Genomic DNA, 22259 nt, shown 5'->3' on the forward strand with positions numbered 1-22259 from the left:
ACCTCAGACAGCAAATCAGGGCAGCACAGAGGTGGATACTAGGAGGGACCAGGGGGGTGGGGACCATCCACTGGACCCAAAAGTAGCACCAGTAAGCAAGGTGGGTCTGTGCTTCCATGTGGGGCAGTAAGGAGCAGTGTTATGCCAAATTTGACCCCAGTATCTGAACATGAAATAATCTTAAAAAAAAACTGGGTTCCTAATTAGAAAGAGAAACTCAATATGGAAATGATAAGGAATATTTATGTCACCACAGAAAATACTGCATTTTCTTGGCCAACCAACCATAGGGCCCTTGGTATACCTACACATTTTACAAAACTCAGTTTTAAAATCTGAAATCCTTGTCTAGAACGGCCTTCTAAGAATTCTGTCTTGTCAACGGTTTGAGCATAAAATCACAGCATGGCCCAGTATGGATGCCAGCCGGCGAGCACTGGGCACATTCTACATGTGTTTGTGCTTTCAAAGTGCATCTGTAGTTTACTGGCAGGCAGGGAAGGGGACAAGGCCTGTGATGCTACCACAAGGACTCCTCTCCTGGAACAGGCTGGACTGGAGGCCCCAGATTTCTATCACCCTTTAGGATTCGAAGCCCTGAATCTGAGCCCTAACTAGCAGCCCTAACTGGACAAGGGGCAGAATGGTCAACTCAGCACTTTGTAAAAATGCTTTGGACATTAAACACATTGGAAGCAAAGGCCCCCTCAAAAGGCCTCCCTGGAAAGGGGCTCTGACCCTCTCCCTGCCCCACAAGCGAGGTAGGAACCCTTAACAGCGGCGGCAGCCCAGCTGGAGCTCCCAAACGAGATGCCGGCAGAAGCACGACCCTTCTGAGATGTGCCCAACTCGGCTCCAACATGGAATCAGAAAGTCAGAGGGCCCGACAGCCCAGGCTTCCCCGGTCCCGGCCCAGCCTGCTTTCGGGGTTCCCAGCTACTCCCTCCACAAGCCTTACTTTTGGCGGGGACGTAGAAGAACACGGGATCCGTCCACGACCCATTCCCAGAGAGAGAGGTGGCCTGGATCCGGGCCGTATAGTTCCCCGGGTTGAGCCGGTTAAGCTTGGCGCCTCCATACTTCCGGTACTCCTGTCTGGATACACATTCCCGCTGATCCTGGGGGAAGAAAACATAGGTGCCAACTCCCCACGAGCACGTGAGAAATGGGTGTCTCTTGCTACCCAGTGTCTCATGTCCCATCCAACAGTGATCCCGATGAGCGAAAACAGGAAAGGAACCCAGTGTTGAATGGCCGTCTTCCAGTGACCACACACACACCCAAGTTCTAAACGAACTTTTCTTTCTTTCTTTCTTTGTAATCAAAAAGAGCTGCAGAAAGATTAAGGGTTACTGAGACCAATCTATTCTGTGCCAGAAGATGGCTTTCTGCAAGGGGGATAGTTTCTTAAGGGCGAAAACAAGCCCACCTCCTCGCGTATTCCGAGTGCTCTGGGCAGAGTGAGGGGCAGCAGAAAGACCTAAATCCTCGCTGACTTGTCTCTGTGGGTTATGGGGTTAAGTCCTCGGCTAACCGGGAGGCGACCTGTGCCATCAACTGGAATGGAAGCATAGCCAGGTACGGACCACCGCCCCACGCTTACCTCGATTTGTGATCCATATTTTATTTCATACATTAGAATCAGTCCATTGGGATTCTCAGGTTCCGGCCACTTTAAAAAGATGGAGTTTTCAGGCCTTGACTCCCAGGTCACTGGCCCTGGAATGTCGTCTGCTCCTTCTGCGCAACAATTTAAACAAGCGCGAAAGTCAGATTCGGGTACCCCTTGGCGGGGTGGGGTAGAGGCTAACCTAAGAATCCCCTCCCCCCAGGCTGTGCCTGCAGGGCTGAGGGCGGTGGCCACACAGGTTCCTCGGAAGCTGGGTGCTCACACGTCGCACTGGGTTTGGAACCCAAGCAATCTAATGACCTGTGGGGCTCAAGATGCCACAGTCCCTTCCCTCCCCTCAGACTCCCCGTCCCTGCAAAAAAGCCTGCTATCTCTGGAGAAAGGAACCTATGCGATGCTGCAGAACAGAAGCAGCATCAAAAAGGCGCCTTGCAAGCAGAGGAGGCAGCAGCAAGCCTCCAGGCTGCAATGCGGACCCTTCCGAGTCTGCGTCTGCACACGGCAAACGCATCTTTTTTACGCGGGCATGAAGGACGGTCCGCAAGCCGGGCCTGTTGAGGAAGCCGCTGGGAAGCTCGTGCTGGGACCCAGCCCTCACAGCCACCATCAACTCCTCCAGCCACCAGGGAAGGCTGGGCGTTTGCTCTCTTGCTAAAGCAGTAAGCTGAGTGGTGAGCAAGAGTCACTGCAAGTTACAGCTGGCGAAGGCTCTGAGAAATGAGCTGGTCTGGGGCTCTCCTGGAAGGGTGGGGAAACTGAGGCCAGGGAGGCGACAGCTGCTTCGAGACGTGCTGCACGTGAGCCCCAGGACTGGGCCCTGGAGGCCCCCCTGCTAGACTCCAGTACTTCTGCTGACCTGGCAGGAAAGAGAACTGGGCAGTTCACCTCTCCTTTTTAAAGAAACTTATTTATCTATTTTGAGAGAGAAATGCAGAAAGAGAAAATCCCAAGCAGGCTCTGTGCTGTCAGTGCAGAGCCAGACACGGGGCTCAATCCCACGAACTATGAGATTAAGACCTGAGCCGAAATCAAGAGTCAGATGCGTAACTGACTGAGCCATCCAGGCGCCCCCTGTCCTTAAAGATGGATGGCAGTCTGAGTAACAGGCAGCTTCTAACTTCCAAGGGGAACGCAAAGACCAAATAGGACGACTAAAGGCTACTCCAGCAGTTGACCTTGAGAAGCGACAGTCACTCTGAGTCAAGGCAGTTAACTGATTCCACCAGACCCCAGAACTCAGGAGGGACCACTCAAATTTCCCTGTGCACAGATGGGGAAAAGGGCCGCGGGAATGCACGAGGCACCAAGGGGGAGAAAGAGAGTTGACCCTGAAGGGAGCTCCCTGTTCCTGAGTACTTTGTATAGACAGGCTGGGATGGAGGTGATGTCATTAGGAGCAGACAGACTCCCTTCCCTGAGCTGCTGGTCTACCATGCTGCCTACGTGACCACCGTTCTTTAATGAGCAGGATGGAGACTAAGGGTCATTGCCCGGGGTGTTCGACTCTGTGTCCACAAAACACAGGCTTCTCCACTGGGCTGTGAGTGAGTCAGGAGCGGGGCGAGTCGGATCACACTGTACCTGCAGGCATGGTTCTTGCAAAGACAAAGTTGGAGGCGCTGCAGCCCAGCTTCTCAGCCTCGTGGTTACAGCTGTGGATGTCAATGCGGTACAAAGTGAAAGGCCGGAGGTTAGAGATCACAGTTCTCTCCTTGTTATCCACTCTGCTCTCAAAGAAAGGGTATTCTGTCTCGAGCTCTTCGGGGTCTGTGATGTTATAGGTGTCTGCCACCGTGATGTTCCTGCTTCGGCTGGACATGGTGGTGTTGGTGACTTGTGTGACATCTCTCCGCTTCCTTTCAGGTCTGTCAGGAAGAGAGAAACTTGGCTGGTAAGTGCTTCTGCTTCTTTGGTCCTTTCTATGACTTGGGTTAGAGTACCGGAAAGAAAAGAAAAATCTTCACTTTGGATAAAAGGAGCTATTCAGCCCCTTTGGATGAGAACCAACAAGTAATACGGGGATTTCCTCCATTATTTATTTTGCTTTCTCTACTCTGCAAACCTCAGAATCGGCACACAAACTGCCCCTCTGGCTCCCAGAGTAGTGACTCAACTGTACCTAGAGGCAAACAAAGGTCTCAGCCACTCCTGGCTCTGCAGTATCCTGGCTGTTTCATCACAATGTCCATGCTCCCTGGTCCACAGACCTTATGGTTAAACATTAACGGTGACCGACTTGCTGGCCACACTAAGGTTTATTAGGGGGTGAGGTGGGAGGGGGCAGAGGGGGTTCAAAGGCCTGTGGTGGTGGCTTCGCCGGCCCCCTTTGACTGTGGAAATAAAGATACCAGGCAGCGAGCCCTTGCTTGGACCCCCTGACCCTTCCCTCTGGGGCTCCCGCTGAACCCCCTCTTCCTCTGAGACCCCATTGTCTCTATTTCTCACACTCCTGGAGGTCTTTCCAGCCTGGTTTTGCCTCCCACTCAGCAGTGACCTCCTATGGCCTCTCCAAGGCTCTGCTTTAACAGGGGCAGAGTCACTGCCGTGGACTTGACTAGGGCTTAGAACAACAGCTACACAAAGCAACAGGACAGCAAAAGACAAATCAAAAGAAAAGAATGTCTACACCCCAAAGGGCAGACGAACGATCCAAGCAGCTGGCGTTGCAGGGTGGGGGGTGGAATGAAAAAAATGGTTTTGGGCTCTCCCAAGAAACCTTAGTGTTTATTTTTGAGAAAGAGAGAGAGAGAGAGAGAAAGAGAGAGAGGGAGGGAGGGAGGGAGGGTCAGGCAGAGAGAGAGGGGGACACAGAATCTGAGGCAGGCTCCAGGCTCTGAGCTGTCAGCCAGAGCAAAACACGGGGCTCACGAGCCACAAGATTATGCCCTGAGCTGAAGTGGGACGCTTAGCTGACTGAGCCACCCAGTCACCCCTCCCCCAAAAAGCCTTAAAAAGAAGCTCCTAGCATTTACAGGAACCAACAGCAACAGAACATGAGAGTAAACACCCAGACAAGAAACAGCCACCCTCAGGTCAGCCACCGGAAACGGTGGGGAAGAGGGTGCTGTCCGTTCCATATGGAGGCTGTCAGCAGGCATCACTTATCCTGTGCACGGGTAAAGGGCGGGGAGCAAACAGAACAAATCTCATCTGGAAGAGTCCAAGGCAAGGAGAAAGAACAGAAGACAGGAATGCTCACCAGTTCTCATGTAGGGGAGAAAGCGGAAGGCCCACAGGGAGACAGGGCACCTGGGAAGCCATTCATGCTCTTACTGCCACTCAGCAGGCTTCCTGTGGGTCCTTATTCGCCATGAAGTGAAAAACTTGGAAAGGAAAAGCAGGGCGCTTGGGGAAAGGGCCTCTGGCTCCCCAGTCCGCCCGGCCCAAACGCCATCACCACTCTTGTGCAGTGACCCACTAGGCCCCACCCAAACACGAACTGTTCAACCCAGATAGACTCCTTCCGCCAGGCAGAGAACCGCGGGGTCCGGCCGTGTATTCATGGCCCCACTGCATTTACTTTCATAATACTGGGGAAGGAAAGATTAGGAAACGAGGCGGATAATCTCCTGTCCTCACAACCTGCACACCAGCCAACCTTCCTGGAACAGAAGGACACAAGAAACTACGTTAATTACTAGGGAGACCTTTTTTGAACCTACCAGAACTAACGTCCTACATTCTCTTCAAAACCAATGCAACACATAAAACCAACACAACACCCAATTACATCTGTAAGAAAGAAGTTGCCTGGGCTTAATCCACTGCAAATAATCCTGTGCCCAAACCCCTCCTGCAGCCCATCCCCATTTACCTGGGATTACACCATCAAGTTCAGTCAAGCTGATTTCTAAACACCACACTTTTGGAGACTGCAGAGCTCTTATTAATGGCACCAAGTTAGGGACTGGGGGAAGGGAGGCCACATGGGACATTATCAGGAAGACAAGGTATGGCACAAGCAGAATGGCATGCCCATGATTCTTTGTAAACAGCCACATTTCCAAATGGTATGAACGACAGCCTCACCGTCCGCTTTCCAAACCACTCCCACTCCATCACGTAACCTACTCCATCGGAAAATCTTTCACTCTTCAACACCTGCCAACATTTGCTACTGAAACCCAACTATGTGATTTAAAAAATGAAGGCAGGGGAGCCTGGGTAGCTCAGTTGGTTAAGCATCTGACTCTTGATCTCAGCTCAGGTTGTGATCTCATGGTTCGTGGGTTCAAGCCTGGAGTCAGGCTCTGCGGTGATGGCACAGAGCCTGCTTGGGATTCTGTCTCTCCTTCTCCCTATCCCTCCCCTGATCATGTTCCCTCTCTCTCTCAAAATAAATAAATAAACTTTAAAAAAAAATGAAGGCAGTGGTCAATAACAGGCATTCACCACCGAATACTGACTCCAGAAAGCACTTTACAAACTCTATTGTCCATTCTACTTCAAACCATATGGGACACACTGGACAATATGTACCATACTAAATCTAACTTGACTGGTTTTAGCGCCCACCCCCCCCCCCACCCAAAAGATTGTTCTTAGAATGAATTAAAAGAAATAAAAATCATCTTTGGATAATTTAGTTCTAAAACAGAAAACCTTCCTTGATGATTCAGTCATTCTGCCACAAAGACTATTCCTTCTACCCGAATTCTATTGCAAATTGTGTGGACATCAGATTTATGCCCTCGGTAGGAGGCATTAAAAAAAAAAATGAAGTTCTTATAAATTGGGGCTGCTCACCAAAAGCAAATATGGTATCTATATTCCTCCTATGAGAAGACAGACTAGCAGGTCAGACTTGTCCTAGGAGAGAGAATGTCAGGGAGCAGGCATTCATCAGGGGGAATCTGGCATGGGAGAAACTTAGTTTTGAATTCAACAACACAAGCACGATGCATTAATCGTATCTGTGTCAACCACAACTCTGCTTTCACATTGCCCGATCTTGTGTTTCACATCTAATGAGGGGGAAAAAAAAAAAAAGTACTGCCTTGAAACTACAAACTGGAAGCTTGGGGCCCTTTAGCAAAACTTTCCCAAAGCCTGGACTCACAACCTGAGCTTCTGGCAAGTCAGTGGGACAGCAACGTAGCCGATAGCTTTTGCTGGAGAACAAACAGAGAACTCCTGCCCAGCCTGTTTGGGACACTCTCAATTCACCCTCTTCTGTGTCCACAGGAAGGGACACTAGCTGAACCTCTGCTGGCATGGGGGAGATGGCCCATCTTGAGAGGCAATGTCACCAAGGGCAGGAACCCCGGTGTGTGGCAAGAGGGGGCCAGCTCCCAAATAGACTGTTAATGAATTAGGCTGCTGGAGAAGTCGCTAAGCCTGAATTCGAGTTTCTCATCTTTGAGCTCCTCAAACGTTCTTATTCTTGGAACTACTCGTGACATACAGACAATGTGGATTAGCACTTGAACCGCAGCCCTATAATGTACCAGGCAAATCGGAGCATCTGCAGCGGGGCGGGTCAAGAGGACCCACCGTGGGCTCTCACAACTCCCTAGAGAGCACAGGAGGGGCAGACAGCCACTAAGCGACGAAGGGCTTCATTGTGAAAAGGAAAGGATGCCTGCACTCTAAAAGGTCTTTATTGCATATTTTCATGATTTTTCAAAGTAAGATGGCTATCTCTGACGATTACACAAACATTAGGAAGGTCACTTGACAGAGAAAATCACTTTAAAAGCAACTTTATTGACACAACCTAAGTAAGCCTTTAAGGGCAAGGTAATTACAGAATAAACAGAAGCCACAGGCTTCTGGTGCCTCTCAGGGTCGGTGGTAGGAAGAACAGTGATCTGAGAACATGCTTGGCAGGGGGCTGGAGGCTGGGGCACTATGGGGACCGAGGAACCTGCAGCTCACAGGAGCAGCACTGGTCTGAATCCAGTTTCACTGTCCACATTTCAGGCAGGAGGCAAACTCCACTTTATAATCTTCTCAGAAATTTCTTTTAATGTTTATTTATTTTTGAGAAAGAGAGGAGAGAGTGAGGAGAGACAGAGACAGAAAGAGACAGAGAGAGAGAGACAGAGAGGGACAGAATGAGTGGGGGAGGGGCAGAGAGTGAGGGAGAGGGTCCAAAGCAGGTTCTACACTGTCAGCACAGAGCCCGACATGGGGCTTGAACTCACAAACCGTGGGATCATGGCCTGAGCCGAAGTTGAACGCTCAACCGATTAAGCCACCCAGGTACCCCCACACTATAAACTTTCAGGAGAAAGAGGGAGACGGGGACCACTACTCTGTTTCTGTCTCTTTCACAGACATCACAGGGCTACCCTGCTGGACTCCCCTCCACTTTTTTTATACTATTTTTTAGTGTGGTAAAATAAAATTGTTAAAAAAAACCCCAAATTTTTCATTTTTTAATGTTTATTTATTTTTGAAAGAGAGAGAGACACAGCCAGTGGGGGGAGCAGGGAGGGGAGGCAGAGGATCCCTAGCAGGCTCCACGTTGATAGCAAAGAGCCCGATGCAGGGGCTCGAACTCATGAACGACCTGAGCTGAAGTCAGATGCTTAACCGACTAAGCCACCCAGGCGCCCTCGTGAAGTTGGACCCCTTTCAAAGCTCACTCTGGTTTTCTGCCTCTTGAGTCACTCCTCCTTAGCCAGGCTCGAGAGGCAGCAGGGAGAAGTGGGATGGGCCAGAGGGGCTCTCCCCTACGCCTTGCAGAGTGCCCTTCCCTGTCCCCACAGCCAAGGGAGCCCATCTGCCCTCTGCGGGAGGCTGTGTGGCTGAGGCAGCGGCATCATCACGCGAACGGCCCCCGACAGCATGAGCCCTCGGCCCCCTCCCCTTCCCTCCAGGGTGACCCGGCTTCCCCAGGCCCTCCACTCAACCAAATGGACACCTTGCTTTGTTGTTTCCCCCTTGACGGCTCTGGGGTTCTGCAAACCACCCCGCTGGAGAGAAAGCAACAGAACCCGCCTGGGGAGCGCCAGCCTGGGGACGTTTTCAAAGGACGCTGGTACCTGGGCACAAAGATGGAGTTGTGCAGGAAGTTCTCGAAGACTTTGCGGTACTCAGCCTCCTCCTTCTCCGCCTGCTTCTCGGCCTCGGTTTTGGGGCAGGCACAGCAAGGCCCCTTCTCTCCACCGCACACTTCGGTCTTGGGGTTCTCGGTCACCTCCTCGACGTCAATGGTGCCATCGGCATACTTCCTGATGGGGATTTTGTCTGCTCGGGAGAGAGAAGACCAACAGGAGTGGAAATGAAAGCCAAGTCACAGACGCTGGTGGCTGTCAGCACCTTTAATGGAGAACGGAGCCGGCTTCACGGGGTCGCTCAGACGACGGGGGCTGGGCTGCGGGTCCCCCCACCCTCCGCCCTCACCTTTGGAGCAGTAGTTGTGGCGGTAAAGGTAGCTGTCCTGGGGCTGCCGCTGCCACCTCACGATGTAGTAACTCAGGTTGCCGTTGGGCAGGGACGGCGGGTTCCACTTCACGATGAGCTGAGAAGAGGAGTTTGATGCCGAAAGAACATCCAGGGGAATAGAAGGAACTGGAAAGAGGGACAAAGGCCGTCAGGTACTCGCCGCAAACCAACCAGAAGCCGTGGGGGTGGCCCAGAGAAGGAGAGGGCGCGGACGCGTGACATGAAAACGGAACCCTGTTTTGAAATCGTATGAATTTAAACGCCATCGCTTCTCTGTATGGTCTCTCTCCTCAGGTCACCTCTGTGGAAACAAACAGGGCCGAGCTGCAAATGGAGACAGGGTTGTGGGGGCCACACCAGGGTTACAGTGGGTGACTTCGAATCTAATTGGAGCACCGGGTCTTTCTCATGGGTTACAACTGCCATTCTCCAAAGTGTTGGACTCTGGCAGTTTTGGTAAGAGGTGAAATGGACTGACTTACGTTTCATCTGAGAGTTTGGAGCTCTGATACACATGGCAAGATGCCAAAATGAGAGAGGAAGTAGGAAAGGGCTGGAGTGTGTGTGAGACGCGTGGAGATAGAGGGCCCGCACGTCTCTCAATTCTATAACTGCATTCAGTGGAATGACTGAGACAGGAGTAGGAGAAGCAGTCTGCAAACTCAAATACACACAGAGCCCTGACTGCAAACATTGGACTGTTATCAGCCAAAGAACATCGATTTATAGGCAAAGCATAATAATCTGGCAAAGCTTTATTTACTATTGTCTCCCAAACCCAAACCCAAACCCAAACCCAAACCCAAACTCAGAGGTGTCTTGTGTATGAAGGGCAAACACATCCCAGGACCACTGAAATCTTACTTTCCTTGGGTTCACAGGAAAACACTGATTTTCATGGGTTTTCCCAAGTGCAAGAGAACTCTCCACTGTATGTCACTTAAACAACATGGACATCCAAGCCGCTTTAAAATTTCAAAGGGGCAAAGACCTTATGGCTACTTCAAAGCCCGTAACATGATACACAAGGTTCTGAACACCTGTCTGGAATGATGCTTTGGGGAAAAGTTGTGACTAGTGCCAGCCTTTTCAGGAGAAACATAACCACTGAATGCTCAGCCATTTTTCAGGTTTCCAAAATCAAGTATTTCAAGAAAAAAACAGCTTACCCCAGATGTCTCAATGATAAGTGTCACAAAAAAGCAGAGGCAAAGGACCAGGTTTCCCCTCTGTCCCTACCATTTGTAAGGACAGGGGCCAAAATGTAGGGAAGTGGCTCAATTTGTATGGAGCTTAGTTTTCCATCTATGGGGAAAGGGAATAGGTTTCTTAAGTATTTGTCATAACAAGGAAAGATTCTTATTTTTCCCAAGCTGTCCATGATAAATGACTTCCAAACCTTAAGAAGAATAACTTGTTTTGTTGCCTTTGAATCTCTGCCACACCGCCCCACACCCAGGATCAGAAGCCTGTGCCAGATTTATTTCTCTAAACACTTCAGGGTCTGTGACATGATTGCGACCCCTTACGGGATCCTAGAGATGGAGCAGGGCAAGGGAGGAGAAAGCAGGCAATGCATGAGCCAAAGGTCTTCCCCATCAATGCTTTCCCTCACCCTCTCTGCCATTTCAGCATATTTTGTGCTACCTTATGGGTGTTTTAAAAAACAGCTCCCATCCAAGAATATGTATCATTGTCTTTAGAAATGATGTGCATTTTCCTACTTCAAAGCCGGTTTTTATATGCTTGGCTAACATGCACAAACGTTTCCTTTCATTACTTCCAGATCCTGGAGTTGAGAAATGAGGTGGTTAAGGAAATGAAGACAAAGAAAGGAGGAACATTTTCACCAGTGAATACTTGGAATGTTCACAACATACTCTGTCTGACGTTTTCCAAATTTTGTCTACCTCCTTGGAACCCTTGTCCCTACAGAATGAAGACAAAAAGCCAACGAGCCATGTGAAAGTCCCGGAACACCAAATCATCATGGAGGTTCAACTATGAAAATAAACAAGAGGGGGTGCCTGGGTGGTTCAGTCAGTTGAGCATCTGAGTCCTGACTTCAGCATGGGTCACGATCTTGTGGTTTATGGGATCGAGCCCTGCATTGGGATGAGTGACACTGACACTGACAGCGTGGAGCCTGCTTGGGATTCTCTCTCTCTCTGTCTCTCTGCTCTTCCCCTGCTCTCTCTCTCTCTCTCTCAAAATAAAGTTTAAAAAAAAAAAAAAAGGGAAAATAAACAAGAAGGGTAAGCTATAGGGGGTTGGATCCTGGCTGGGTCGTCCAAAAAAACGAAGCCAGCACCCTGGAGGACCTGGGCTCACCGGCACAGGGCAGGTGAGTGATGGAAGGCACTACTGAATCCGAAAAATGGACCAGAGGACCCTAGGGTTTTGGGACCAGGAAAAGAAAGGATACAGCATTATCTATTGATAAGAAAGGCACATAAAAGACAGACTGGTCCAAGGTAGAGAAAAACTATAGGCACGTTCGTTGCTGGTCTGCTGACCGGTTCCTGTGATAAACAAGCACAGTGAGCTCGTGAAAAATGTGGGATGGATGGTGCATGGATACCTGAAGCATTGGTGCGAATGTACAAGATTTCACTCTTGGCCCCGCGGATGTGGTCATTCTCCACCATGGTGAGGGTCACTGCCTTGACGTAAACAGCATACTGCGTCCAAGGCTTTAGTCCGTGCAGTAAAATGCCAGGCTCGACGTCCTTGTTGGGAGGGAGGTCCACGTCTACCATGTTCCAGCTGTTGGAGCCACAGGCATCCTGGCCATCATACTCCGTGACGTTTTTAAAAGGTCTGAAAGACAACGGGTGAAGCTCAGAGAAAGGTTTCGGTCCCTGCCATCGAGGCGCTCAGAAGCCTTGCCCAGGGGCCGAGTATGTCACCCTTTCTGTAACAGGAATTCTAAATAAAATAATCAATCAATCAATCGGATTTTTATAGCAGGAGAAAATGAAGCAACTGGTCCCAGGTTTCACCGTGGTTACAAACGCCCTATAGAACTGCAGCCTCTGCCTCAGGAAGGGTAAGTTCTAATTGTTACTGGGATTGCAGACACTGCTCCTTAAGAATATATGCAAATGTTGGGGCGCCTGGGGGGCTCACTCAGTTAAGTGTCCAACTTCGGCTCAGGCCAGGATCTCACGGTTTGTTGGTTCAAGCCCCGTGTCGGACTCTGCCGACAGCTCAGAGCCTGGAGCCTGCTTTGGATTCTGTGTCTCCCTCTCTCTTTCTGCCCTTCCCCCACTCATGCTCTGTCTCTCAAAAATAAACATTGAAAAAAAAAAAAAAAAGAATACAGGGGCACCTGGGTGGTTCAGTTGGTTAAGCATCCAACTTCGGCTCAGGTCATAATCTGACGTCCATGAGTTCGAGCCCCGAATCAGGCTCTGTGCTGATAGCTCAGAGCCTGGAGCTTGTTTCAGATTCGGTGCCTCCCTCTTTCCTTACCCCTCCCCTGCTCACACCCTTCTCTCTCTGTCTCTCAAAAATAAAAATGTTAGGGGCACCTGGGTGGTTCAGTCGGTTAAGCATCTGACTTCGGCTCAGGTCATGATCTCACAGTTCGTGAGTTCAAGCCCCGCGTCCGGCTCTGTGCTGACAGCTCAGAGCCTGGAGCCTGCTTCAGCTTCTGTGCCTCCCTCTCTCTCTGCCCCTCCCCTGCTCATGCTCTGTCTTTCTCTGTCTCAAAAATAAATAAACATTAAAAAAAAAATTAAAAAAAATAAAAATGTTAAAAAATTAAAAAAAAAGAATATATGCAAATGCTATTTTTCTCTCTTCCAATTGTGGCACTTTTCACCATTAAAAAAAAAACAAGTGTAATCATTTTTTTTTTTCAACGTTTATTTATTTTTGGGATAGAGAGAGACAGAGCATGAACGGGGGAGGGGCAGAGACAGAGGGAGACACAGAATCGGAAACAGGCTCCAGGCTCTGAGCCATCAGCCCAGAGCCTGACACGGGGCTCGAACTCACAGAGCGCGAGATCGTGACCTGGCTGAAGTCGGACGCTTAACCGACTGCGCCACCCAGGCGCCCCCAAGTGTAATCATTTAATGCAAACATCAGCTACTGATGAAAAATAACTTTTGGAGAAAAAGGACTTTTGCTACAGAAAAACCGCATCTAAAATAGAGCTTCGGAAATCAAATTTGTTCACAAACAGTTGGGACGGCTTAAGTACCTTACTCACATACCCCTCCGTGTGGTCACAATGGAAGGCCATGAATGACTCCCACGTGTAAATATGCTGAATGCGTAATAATCCCGAGACCTGCTTTCTCTACTGCTATGACCCTCCCCAGGACTCTGGCTCCGGCAGGGGAAAGGGGGCCAGATACTGCCATTGGTGGCTCTGGTTCCAGCCCTGGGGAAGCCAATCACTGGGGAAAGAGACCTACGGCATCACAGTGGGAGCCAGGTAAGGAGGGTGACTAAGCAGGCTGGGGAAGCACGTGGACAAGAGGCAAAGGAAGGAAGAGGGAGACCCAACAAGAGCTTCTGTCTGGAGGAGGACGTCGTGGCTGCTGCGGCAGGTGTCACCTGAAGGCACAAAGCCCCCACAGATGCTGGGAGAAATCATGAGAGGTTCAAAACATGGAGGTCAGTTTCTCTCCCTTTTCCATCCCTAGTTCGGAGGGCTCATGACCTAGAGCAGAGGACGGTGCCTTGGGAAGGGCCTGTGGGTAGAGGGACAGGAATAAGAGGACAGATCGGTCTGGGGGTCCCCTCCAGGGAAGCTGAGCATCCTGCACGGTGCAGGTGCTCCTGGGGTATGGCTTGGCGGGCACATCCTCTACCCCAGTTAACGGATGTCTGGACTAGCCTAATCCTCTAAAAAACAAACTTTGTTCTTTGGAGTTATTTTATTCCAACCCCTCTAACTACCCACCGGAGAACGAAAGGCCCCAAGCCGACACTGTAGTGTTGTGGCTGTCACTGCGGTGATGGATGTCACGTGACAGCCAGGGAGGGTGGGGAGGGTGGAGCACGGGCTTCCCCACCCACAGCCCTGCCCACGCAGAAACTCACGCCTCCTTGTAGTAGACGGTGAAGCTGATGAGGTCCCTGTAGTCAGGGGGCCGGTACCGGTGCCAGGTTATGATGATGCGGTTCTTCCACGTGGTCGTAGAGGTGAAGTGCAGGACGTCACTTTCACCTGGGGTGAAAGGTACATCTGTGAGCGACAGGGACGGACGTCCTTTCCCTCCGAGTGTCTGACAAGCCACCTGCCCGGCACTGTTTCCCTCTTCTCCAAGGCTGGCTGTGCATGCTAATAAGCCCCTTTCTGGACTTCTCAGTGGCTCTCTTATTTCTACTAAGCACCCAGACGCGTTCCCACACGGAGCTGCGACCAGCTCGGTCCTTTGTTTTAGCACACTTGGCTGCGTTGGCCCTGCCCTGTGAGTCTGAGCCCGACAGGGAAAGGCTGCTTGACACAGCCAGGCACCTGCCCTTTCTGTTGAGCCCTAAGACGCGGCTGCCAAGGGGGCCGGGGAAGGTGAGCCCCGTAAGCTGGGCTGAATCTTCTGCGATAGGAGGGCACCTGCTCCGTAGTGTTAGGGGTCTCCGCCTGCTCCTGCTCAATCAGCAGAGACGGGCTAACAGACCAGGTGTGCCACAGTGGGGCACTTTCAGTCTAAACGTGGTATCGGCCTGGAAGGACACAGAAGCTTCCCAGAGGCTCCAGCTGGGGCTGACATACCACCGGGAATGAAGTAAGCACTGACAAGAACAGTGTCACCTGGCAAAGCCCCCTGTGCTCCGTGGGACGCTGCTGGGGAGGTATGGCAGGGACCCAGCTCTGAGCCCCTGTCTTGTTCCTCTGGCCAGATTCAAAGGACCACGAGGACCAGGGAAGAGCTGCTGACCGCCTCTCCTCAGGAAGACTCGGAGGCCTCCTACAGACTGTCCTTTTCTGCCTCTATTTGCCTGAATCCTGATGTACTCAGTAGGTGAAGCGCAGGCTGAAGGCAGTTAATACTAAAAAGTCGGGGGGCAAAATGTGCTGATGTGAGATTAGAAAAACACTGCAGTTTCTGCTTGAGGGTTATTTAAAGAGAAAACATGATTTTGTTTTCAATGGGAAAGAAACGGCTACCGTAGTCACATTCTGATAGGGCAGTCCGGCTGAGTTGGAGGAGAACAGGGAGTCCGGCAGGGGCTGTGTGGGCATGTCAAGGACAAGGCGCTGGTTGCAAACATGCCATCCAGCCTTGCATCAGGCTTCTTCCCTCCAAAAACCCTTCCTGGGCAGTTTGAGTATCTACCGGGTAAATCCAGATGCCAGCAAAACTCATCAAATGCTAATAGTTTCTCGAACCTGCGTGTGCCGTGTGTGCACGTGCGTGTGCACATCTTTGATCCTATAAATCACTCTTTTTTTTTTTCTAAGACCCTTCCCTTATTAAAGGCCGAGGACAGAGAGACAATTTACTTCTAGAACTCTATCCACCTGAACAGAACCACATTTTCAAAAGCCGCTTTACATACAGGGTTAGCTGAGAGATGTACTGCTACAGCTCAGATACGGGACCTTAAAGGTAAAAGTCATGTAACCATTGCAAGGTTATAATTACACTCTTCTAAATTTAAGAAAGCAGTGTCAATTCAGGGAGTCTACAGACTCTCTCCACCTTTCTCGTGTTGGGGTGTGAGTGAGGAGGAGGCCAAGTGAGAGACAGAGACCCCAGGGCCATGCGCTGGGCTTGGGGCTTAGCCCCCTCTGCCCTCAGGCTTCCCCTATGCTGTGGGCAGTGGAGCTGAGCTCGCTCCCTGGAGGGAACTAGCTCCTCTGTGACAAATAATCTGACCGTATGCCTATGCATTAAAAGACATTTAAATTGGGGCACCTGGGTGGCTTAGTCGGTTGAGCATCCAACTCTTGATTTCGGGTCAGGTCATGATAGCAGGGTCGTGGGATGGAAAGCCCCACGTTGGGCTGTGCACTGAACGCGGAGCCTGCTTAGGATTCTCCCTCTCTCTACCTCTCTCTAATATATATAATATATATGTATATATTATATATAATATACGCATATAATATACATACATTATATATGTATAAAATACATGGACATTTAACTCTGCATTCTGTAAGCACTTCTGGAAAAATCTGTGTAGGAACCTATTTATAAATGTGTAGTGCATTCATCTAGATGCTAAGGGAGAAGCACGAACATGAACGTGTCATGAATCTGCCCTGCTACCGACTCTGAACATACACACGTGTGACCAAAGTGCTAGTTAAGGAGGCCTCGTGTCCCCCCACCCCCAAGTGAAGCGAGGAGGGGACCACAAACGGAGCCGCTGTTCTAGACCAGAGGAGGAGGGGCCACTCACAGGAGGCTCGCTCTCCGTTGTTCCTCGTATTGATGTCCCCTTTGCTCTGGCGCCCCTTAGTCCCGGTCACCTCCTCCATGCGGTAAATTTCGGAGACGCACAACTTGGGGTTGAAAGCAAAGTACATCTTCCCAGCTTTGATGGTCAGGTTGCGGTGGCCCCAGTCCCAGAGCTGCTGCAGGTTCTGGTTGTCGAGGACATAGAAAGAGTAGTTCCTGGAAGCACAGAAACCACCGTGAGCTCTCCAGCCCTTGCCCAGTGTCCCCTCCCACCCACTGGCCACGCCACACAGGCCCTCCTCCACACGTGGCTCCGGAACACGCTGCCTTTGCCAGTGAGAGATTTAGTCATTAATAGTGGGGAAGCGTGGACAGTTCCTGTTCACAACAGCAACCATCTGATTGCAGGACAGCGTACTGGAATCGGGAAGACATGAATTAATTTTAGGACCTCTATTACCAACAAAATGATGCCTTGCGTACCAGAGGGTGTTGCTGGAATCATTCCACAGAAATGCCTTTGGGTATTTCTCTCAGAGCAGAGTATGTATAATGCACTTGAAGTCAGTCCACGGGAGAACAGACACGCTTGGCTACTCAACCGTAACAGCTTACATATTTGCTGTAGAAAGTCTGCCATTATCCTTGGGGGTAAATCCCACCCGTGCCATCAGTGGTGTTTGATGGGGCAGGAGGCAGAATGGGGACAGGGAGCCAGACGCAGTGGTGGACCAGCCCTGGGCCTGTTCCCTCCTCCAGATTCATCCCATCTTGAAAAGCCTCACCACCCGCCTTGGAGAAGGTGGGGAAAGAGAAACCACCCCCGCTAAGGGCAGTCCCTCTGGGCCACATCATCCAGGCAACAGTGACTCAGTATCCAACACAAGGCTAGTGTGCACAAGGCTTGTTTTCCAAGTGCTGGGCTCCACTCCCAGAGTTTCTCATTAGTAGGTCTATGTGGGCCAAGAATCTGCATTGCTAACCTGCACCCTGCACCTCAGTGGTGCTGACACCTTCAGGTGCCGGGATCGCACCGGCAGAAGCACTGGTCTAACAGGTGCTGGGCACTGACAAGGGGCTGGAGGTCCAGAGCTGACCAAGTGAGTTATGGGCGGACACAGAAGCAGCGGCTCCACCTGTCGATTGAAGGGAAGATGGGAGGGCGGTGGAATCAGCAACAGCTCTGGCTACCCAGAGAGAAATCCATGCTCCGGGAGGTGGGAGAGCAGACAGCTACAGCTTAGGGGTCTGGAGAAAGATCCACACAATAACGCCCCTTTCTCCGGGTCCCTGGGGAAACCAGGCAGGCAGGACCTTGCTGCCCATCCAAGTCCTCTGGGCTGAAAGGTGAGCTCCACATGGACCTTGAACCTGTCTTCTCCCCCTCCTGGTCCCCAGCCTCAGGCTCTATCCGGGGCTCACTCGAGCACTTTATACGAAACGGAATTGGTACAGCATTTTGAGCTATTTCTAAGATCCACTTAAGGATCCAGTACACAAACTGCTGGGAAGAAAGGATCCAGCCCCCTTTCCAGGGCCAAGAGAGCCAGACAGAAGTGTAAAGCCCTCTTCTGCCCTAGAGGCTGTATCCATGGGACCCTCTCTGCACCTGGTGAGGTTCTTCATGTATACTCAGACCAGGACCTCCACCCGCCTCGTCAATCCCCAGCCTGAGTCTCATTCATTAAGAAAGCAAAACTTATGGTTAAAATGCTGCCAAGCAGACTTGTGATGCATTCATGGGAATTCACAAAGGAGTTCGGAGACAGGGGTTCAGGACTACAAATGCCATGAATGAGCCACGTAGCCATGGGCAGTTCACTTAGAACTTTCTGTAGCCATCAGTCTGGTTCACTCATAGGACTAGGAGGGTATGAACACACAGTCAGGACAACAAGGGGTATGAACATCTGAGCTCCCTGTTGGTTTTAGGAGTCCAAGACCCTAATGCCTGGGAGAAGTCACAACGCTGAGCTGGAATCTGCCCCACCAGCCTGAGCCCAGCCCCCCGACAAGCACTGGGCGCTGTCCATCCACACACGTGCAGGGGTGGTGGTGGTGGGAGTCCTGCCCACACAGGGTCCAGTGGGCCAAGTAAGTCCAAAGGCAGCACCTCTCAAACCAAGCCAGGCTCCTCACTAACCCACCCTGAGGTCCCCTGACACATTCATGGCCACCAAATCAGGTGGCCAAAACTTACGAGGCAGTAATACTTTCCTTTCGGGAAGAGCTCACTCCCTAACACGTATATCCACTGAAAAAGGAACATGAGATGTTGTCCAAATGAATCGAGACGCAGGATACACAATGCAAGGCCATGTGTACAGGTGGGGAGCGCTGGGACGTGGCAAGGTGAGATGGGCCATCCCTTGGGCCGGTGGCCACCCTCCCCCACCCCGCACTGCCAGGCTGCAGAAAGCAGGGTGATGCATGCATACAACTGACGGAGGGGTTTGCAGGTGGAAACAGATGCCTCCTATTCTCCCATTCTTGTCCACAGTTACTTCCTGCTCTGAAGGACACTCTGCAGTGCCGACACCAAACCCCAAAGGGTCTGGCTGCTCCCAGGTTCCTGTCTTGGTCCCAGGGGACAAGATCTGGTTGGTGCAGAAACCTCTAGGCCGGGAGTGCAGGCCAATTAACCAGGTCAAGCTCCTGTCTCAATTCGGGGTGAGGCTTCCTTTTAGTAAACGGATTTCACTGGCAGGGAACAGAACCACACGGAAAATACCTTCTGAACAAAACTTGCTTCTCCCCATGGAGGAAGCATGAATTATAAATCAGGAACTTGACAAATGAGTGGCAGGCACACTGAAATTCTGTGTATGTGATTAATCACTTTGAAAAGCAAGATTATCTTTTTACAGTAAACACAAACATTTTTTACAACACTGAGAAGGCCTGGGGCCAGGATACCAATATCAATAAAACCCAGGCGTCATGGAGCCTGTGTGAGCGACAGAAGAAGCAAAAATAAAACCCTCGTCAAAATAATAACCAAGCCATCAGGAGCTGCCTGTCAATAGTGTTCTTGTTTCTCCAACCCCAGGTTGGGGTCTGGCTCCGCCCCAAACTTCCCTCCCATGATTAGGTGACAATTAAGAGACGGTACAAGGCAGAGAGACTTGCCTGCACATTTATACACACAGGCACACACACACTCACAGATTTTCATTGTTTCCTAAAGGAAATGGCTATATACATCAATTAATCAATGTGATTTCCTAATTGTTTCTAAGCTTACTGCCTTTACATTCATAGAATATATAAAAAAAAATTAAGTTGTTTATTTTTCTGTAGCTCACACAGATGCCCGGGTTTTATAGGTATTGATATCCTGACTCCCAGCCCTCCTTGTGTGGCAAAAGACGTTTGTTTCTGTACTTGGGTGGGCCCCATCAGACAAAATGTAGACCAATTCAGGTGGGTTGCAAGCAATCCATCATTTCCTTGAGGATACCTGTATATTATCTGTATTGATTTATATTCTTTTGTAATGTTTATTTTTGAGAGAGAGAGAGAGAGAGAGAGAGAACGAACAGGGGAGGGGCAGAGAGAGAGGGAGGCACGGAATCTGAAGCAGGCTCCAGGCTCCAACCTGTCAGCACAGAGCCCAACGTGGGGCTCGAACCCACGGACTGTGAGATCATGACCTGAGCCGAAGTCGGACACTCAACCGACTGAGCCACCCAGGCGCCCCTAACTGTATTGATATATTCTAAATACCTAGTATATACTAGACACTCAGGTGTTTTATTCATGGCTCCAGTCTTGGGGCTGTCTTCCTTGAGTAACCAATAACGACCACCTCCCCACCTGCTCTGATGAAGGGCAGGAAAGATGTGGAAGCAAAGGAAAGCGAAAGGGCTGGGAATCTGCATGGTGCACAGAAGACAGCTCCAGGGCCAGTGTTTAGAGCACTGCATTGGAGAATCCAAACATCAGGGTCTTAGCATCATCTCCACCGCTCACTAAGCAACAACTCTAGGCAGTGTCTTATTTGGCTTCTCCCAGGCTGGGGAAAAGGGGATTGAGGGCTAGGAGTTCAAACTACGGGGGTGGAAGGGATATTCCTGCCTTTCAGCCCTTACTGACAAATTGAAAAAAAAAAAAAAATCTGCAAATACACAGCTGATCATTCCCTTTCATTTCTCGGAGAAACCATAGACTCTTTCCGGCTGTCTCTAGGGGGCATCAGAATCCAGCACACGAGGACCGCCTCCAGCATCCTAGCAATCTGCAACAGATACAGGATTTGGCCTTTTCACAGATGCGGCTTTACACCACATCCAATCTCCCCCAAATCCGATATTTGCACCAACCTTGGGGGCTCAGCAGGGGCGGGCGTTTATATTCAAGTGCCACTAGGCACCAGACAGAAACTCAGAACATGTTTCCCCTTTGATTGTTTTCTGAATAGCTTTACTGAGGTAGAATTTACCTACCAAAAACTGTACCCATCGTAAGTGTACAGAGCCGTGAGCTTCATAAATTTATACAGCTGTCCAACCGTCACCACAATGCAGTTTCGGAATATTTCCACGATGTCAAAGTTCCCTCCCTGCCAACGCTGGTCAGTCTCTGCCCCTACCCCCAGCCTTCACCAATCTGCTTGCCGTCTCCACAGTTTTGCTTTTTGTAGAAACTAATGGAATCACATAATGTGCATCCTTTTGTGTCTGGCTTTTTTCCCACTTAGCTCAATGTTTCTGAGGGTTACCCATGTTGTTATATTATTGTTGAATAGTATTCCACTGTGCCACAGTTAGTTTATCCACTCATCTGTTGATGGACATGTGGACTGTTTCCAGTGTTTTTTTGTTTTTGTTTTTGTTTTTTTGAGGTGGGGGGTGGGCTATCATGAATAATCCTGTTAGGAACATTCACATTCAGGTCTTGTGTGGGCACGTTTTCATTTCTCTTGGGAAGATACTGGGTAGAGCCTGGAATTGCTGAGTCACATGGTTGAGTCTTTATTTTTAAAAGTCCCCACAGCCCTGTTGCAGCCTAATCTGAGAGTTGCAGGAAGGCAGAATGAAGCGCCAAGTTTTGCAAAGTCAAGCGGTAGGATAGTGAGCACAGAGATGCCTGAAGGCACCCAAGGTTTTCAATTCTTATATCCCCTGCCACCTGCATCTGCTTTTATGCTTTTTGGAGCAACAATCCTTGGGCACCAAAGAATCTGAAATTCTAACTCCTCATTTGTCTGATGCCATAAAAAAATAAGGGTGTCCAAATGAAGGGACTGTCAACGTAGCAGAAATATTGTTTTCTATTCCAGGGCTTAAAAATTAGTCATTTTATATAAATCTTATACGTGTGTATTACAAGACCCATTTCCTTCTTAAGTAGCAGAAAAACCTTGATTTCTTAATGTCTAAGGCTATTAGTCTAGAAACACATCACAGTATGCAGCCTGAGTCACGTCCTCGAGGAAACCTGGAGGTCTGAGTGCTTGCGGACAGACTGATGACTGCCTCATGCTGTCGGGTCCTGTTCTTCCAGCCACCAAGTACCTTGCTGCCTGTTCAGATGTGATTCTGCCCACATCTTTCGCCGCCCTGGAAATCAGATTACAAAATCGGCTCGCTTGGAATACAGACTCGAGCTCCACTCCAGGTAAAATGCTTGAGCTTCATGTTCTGCGCTTGACTCAGTGGTCTGGGTTGCGCAAGGGACTTGGAGGTAGATCTCAGTTCCAGTCTCGAAAGCCAAGGTCTTCAGACAGAAGGATCCCTGCGCTATGGATTTGTCTGCTCTCCATCCAAACAAAATGCTGTGAAACTTCCATTGAGCCAAATGGTGGCACTTATTAGTGTTCTTGTCAGCTACAGAAGTTCAAGAAAAATGTCCTTTAAGGCAGTAGTGTG

At 50.1% G+C, this 22259-nt stretch overlaps 1 protein-coding gene across 2 annotated transcripts in view; it reads right to left on the reverse strand.

Annotated features, from left to right (window-relative positions):
- The window catches only part of IGF1R (insulin like growth factor 1 receptor), a 309638-nt gene that overhangs the window by 41774 nt on the left and 245605 nt on the right, over nt 1-22259 (reverse strand). For both annotated transcript variants that reach the window (XM_047862425.1, XM_047862426.1), the window contains exons 6-13: nt 16391-16605; nt 14081-14207; nt 11604-11842; nt 8981-9148; nt 8620-8824; nt 3212-3495; nt 1604-1740; nt 959-1118 (exon numbers count right to left, since the gene is read on the reverse strand). In XM_047862425.1, coding sequence (XP_047718381.1) covers nt 959-1118; nt 1604-1740; nt 3212-3495; nt 8620-8824; nt 8981-9148; nt 11604-11842; nt 14081-14207; nt 16391-16605 — 1535 coding nt within the window. The remainder of the gene's footprint in view (nt 1-958; nt 1119-1603; nt 1741-3211; nt 3496-8619; nt 8825-8980; nt 9149-11603; nt 11843-14080; nt 14208-16390; nt 16606-22259) is intronic.

This window comes from Prionailurus viverrinus, chromosome B3 (genome assembly GCF_022837055.1).
Source record: "Prionailurus viverrinus isolate Anna chromosome B3, UM_Priviv_1.0, whole genome shotgun sequence".
Lineage (NCBI taxonomy): Eukaryota > Metazoa > Chordata > Mammalia > Carnivora > Felidae > Prionailurus > Prionailurus viverrinus.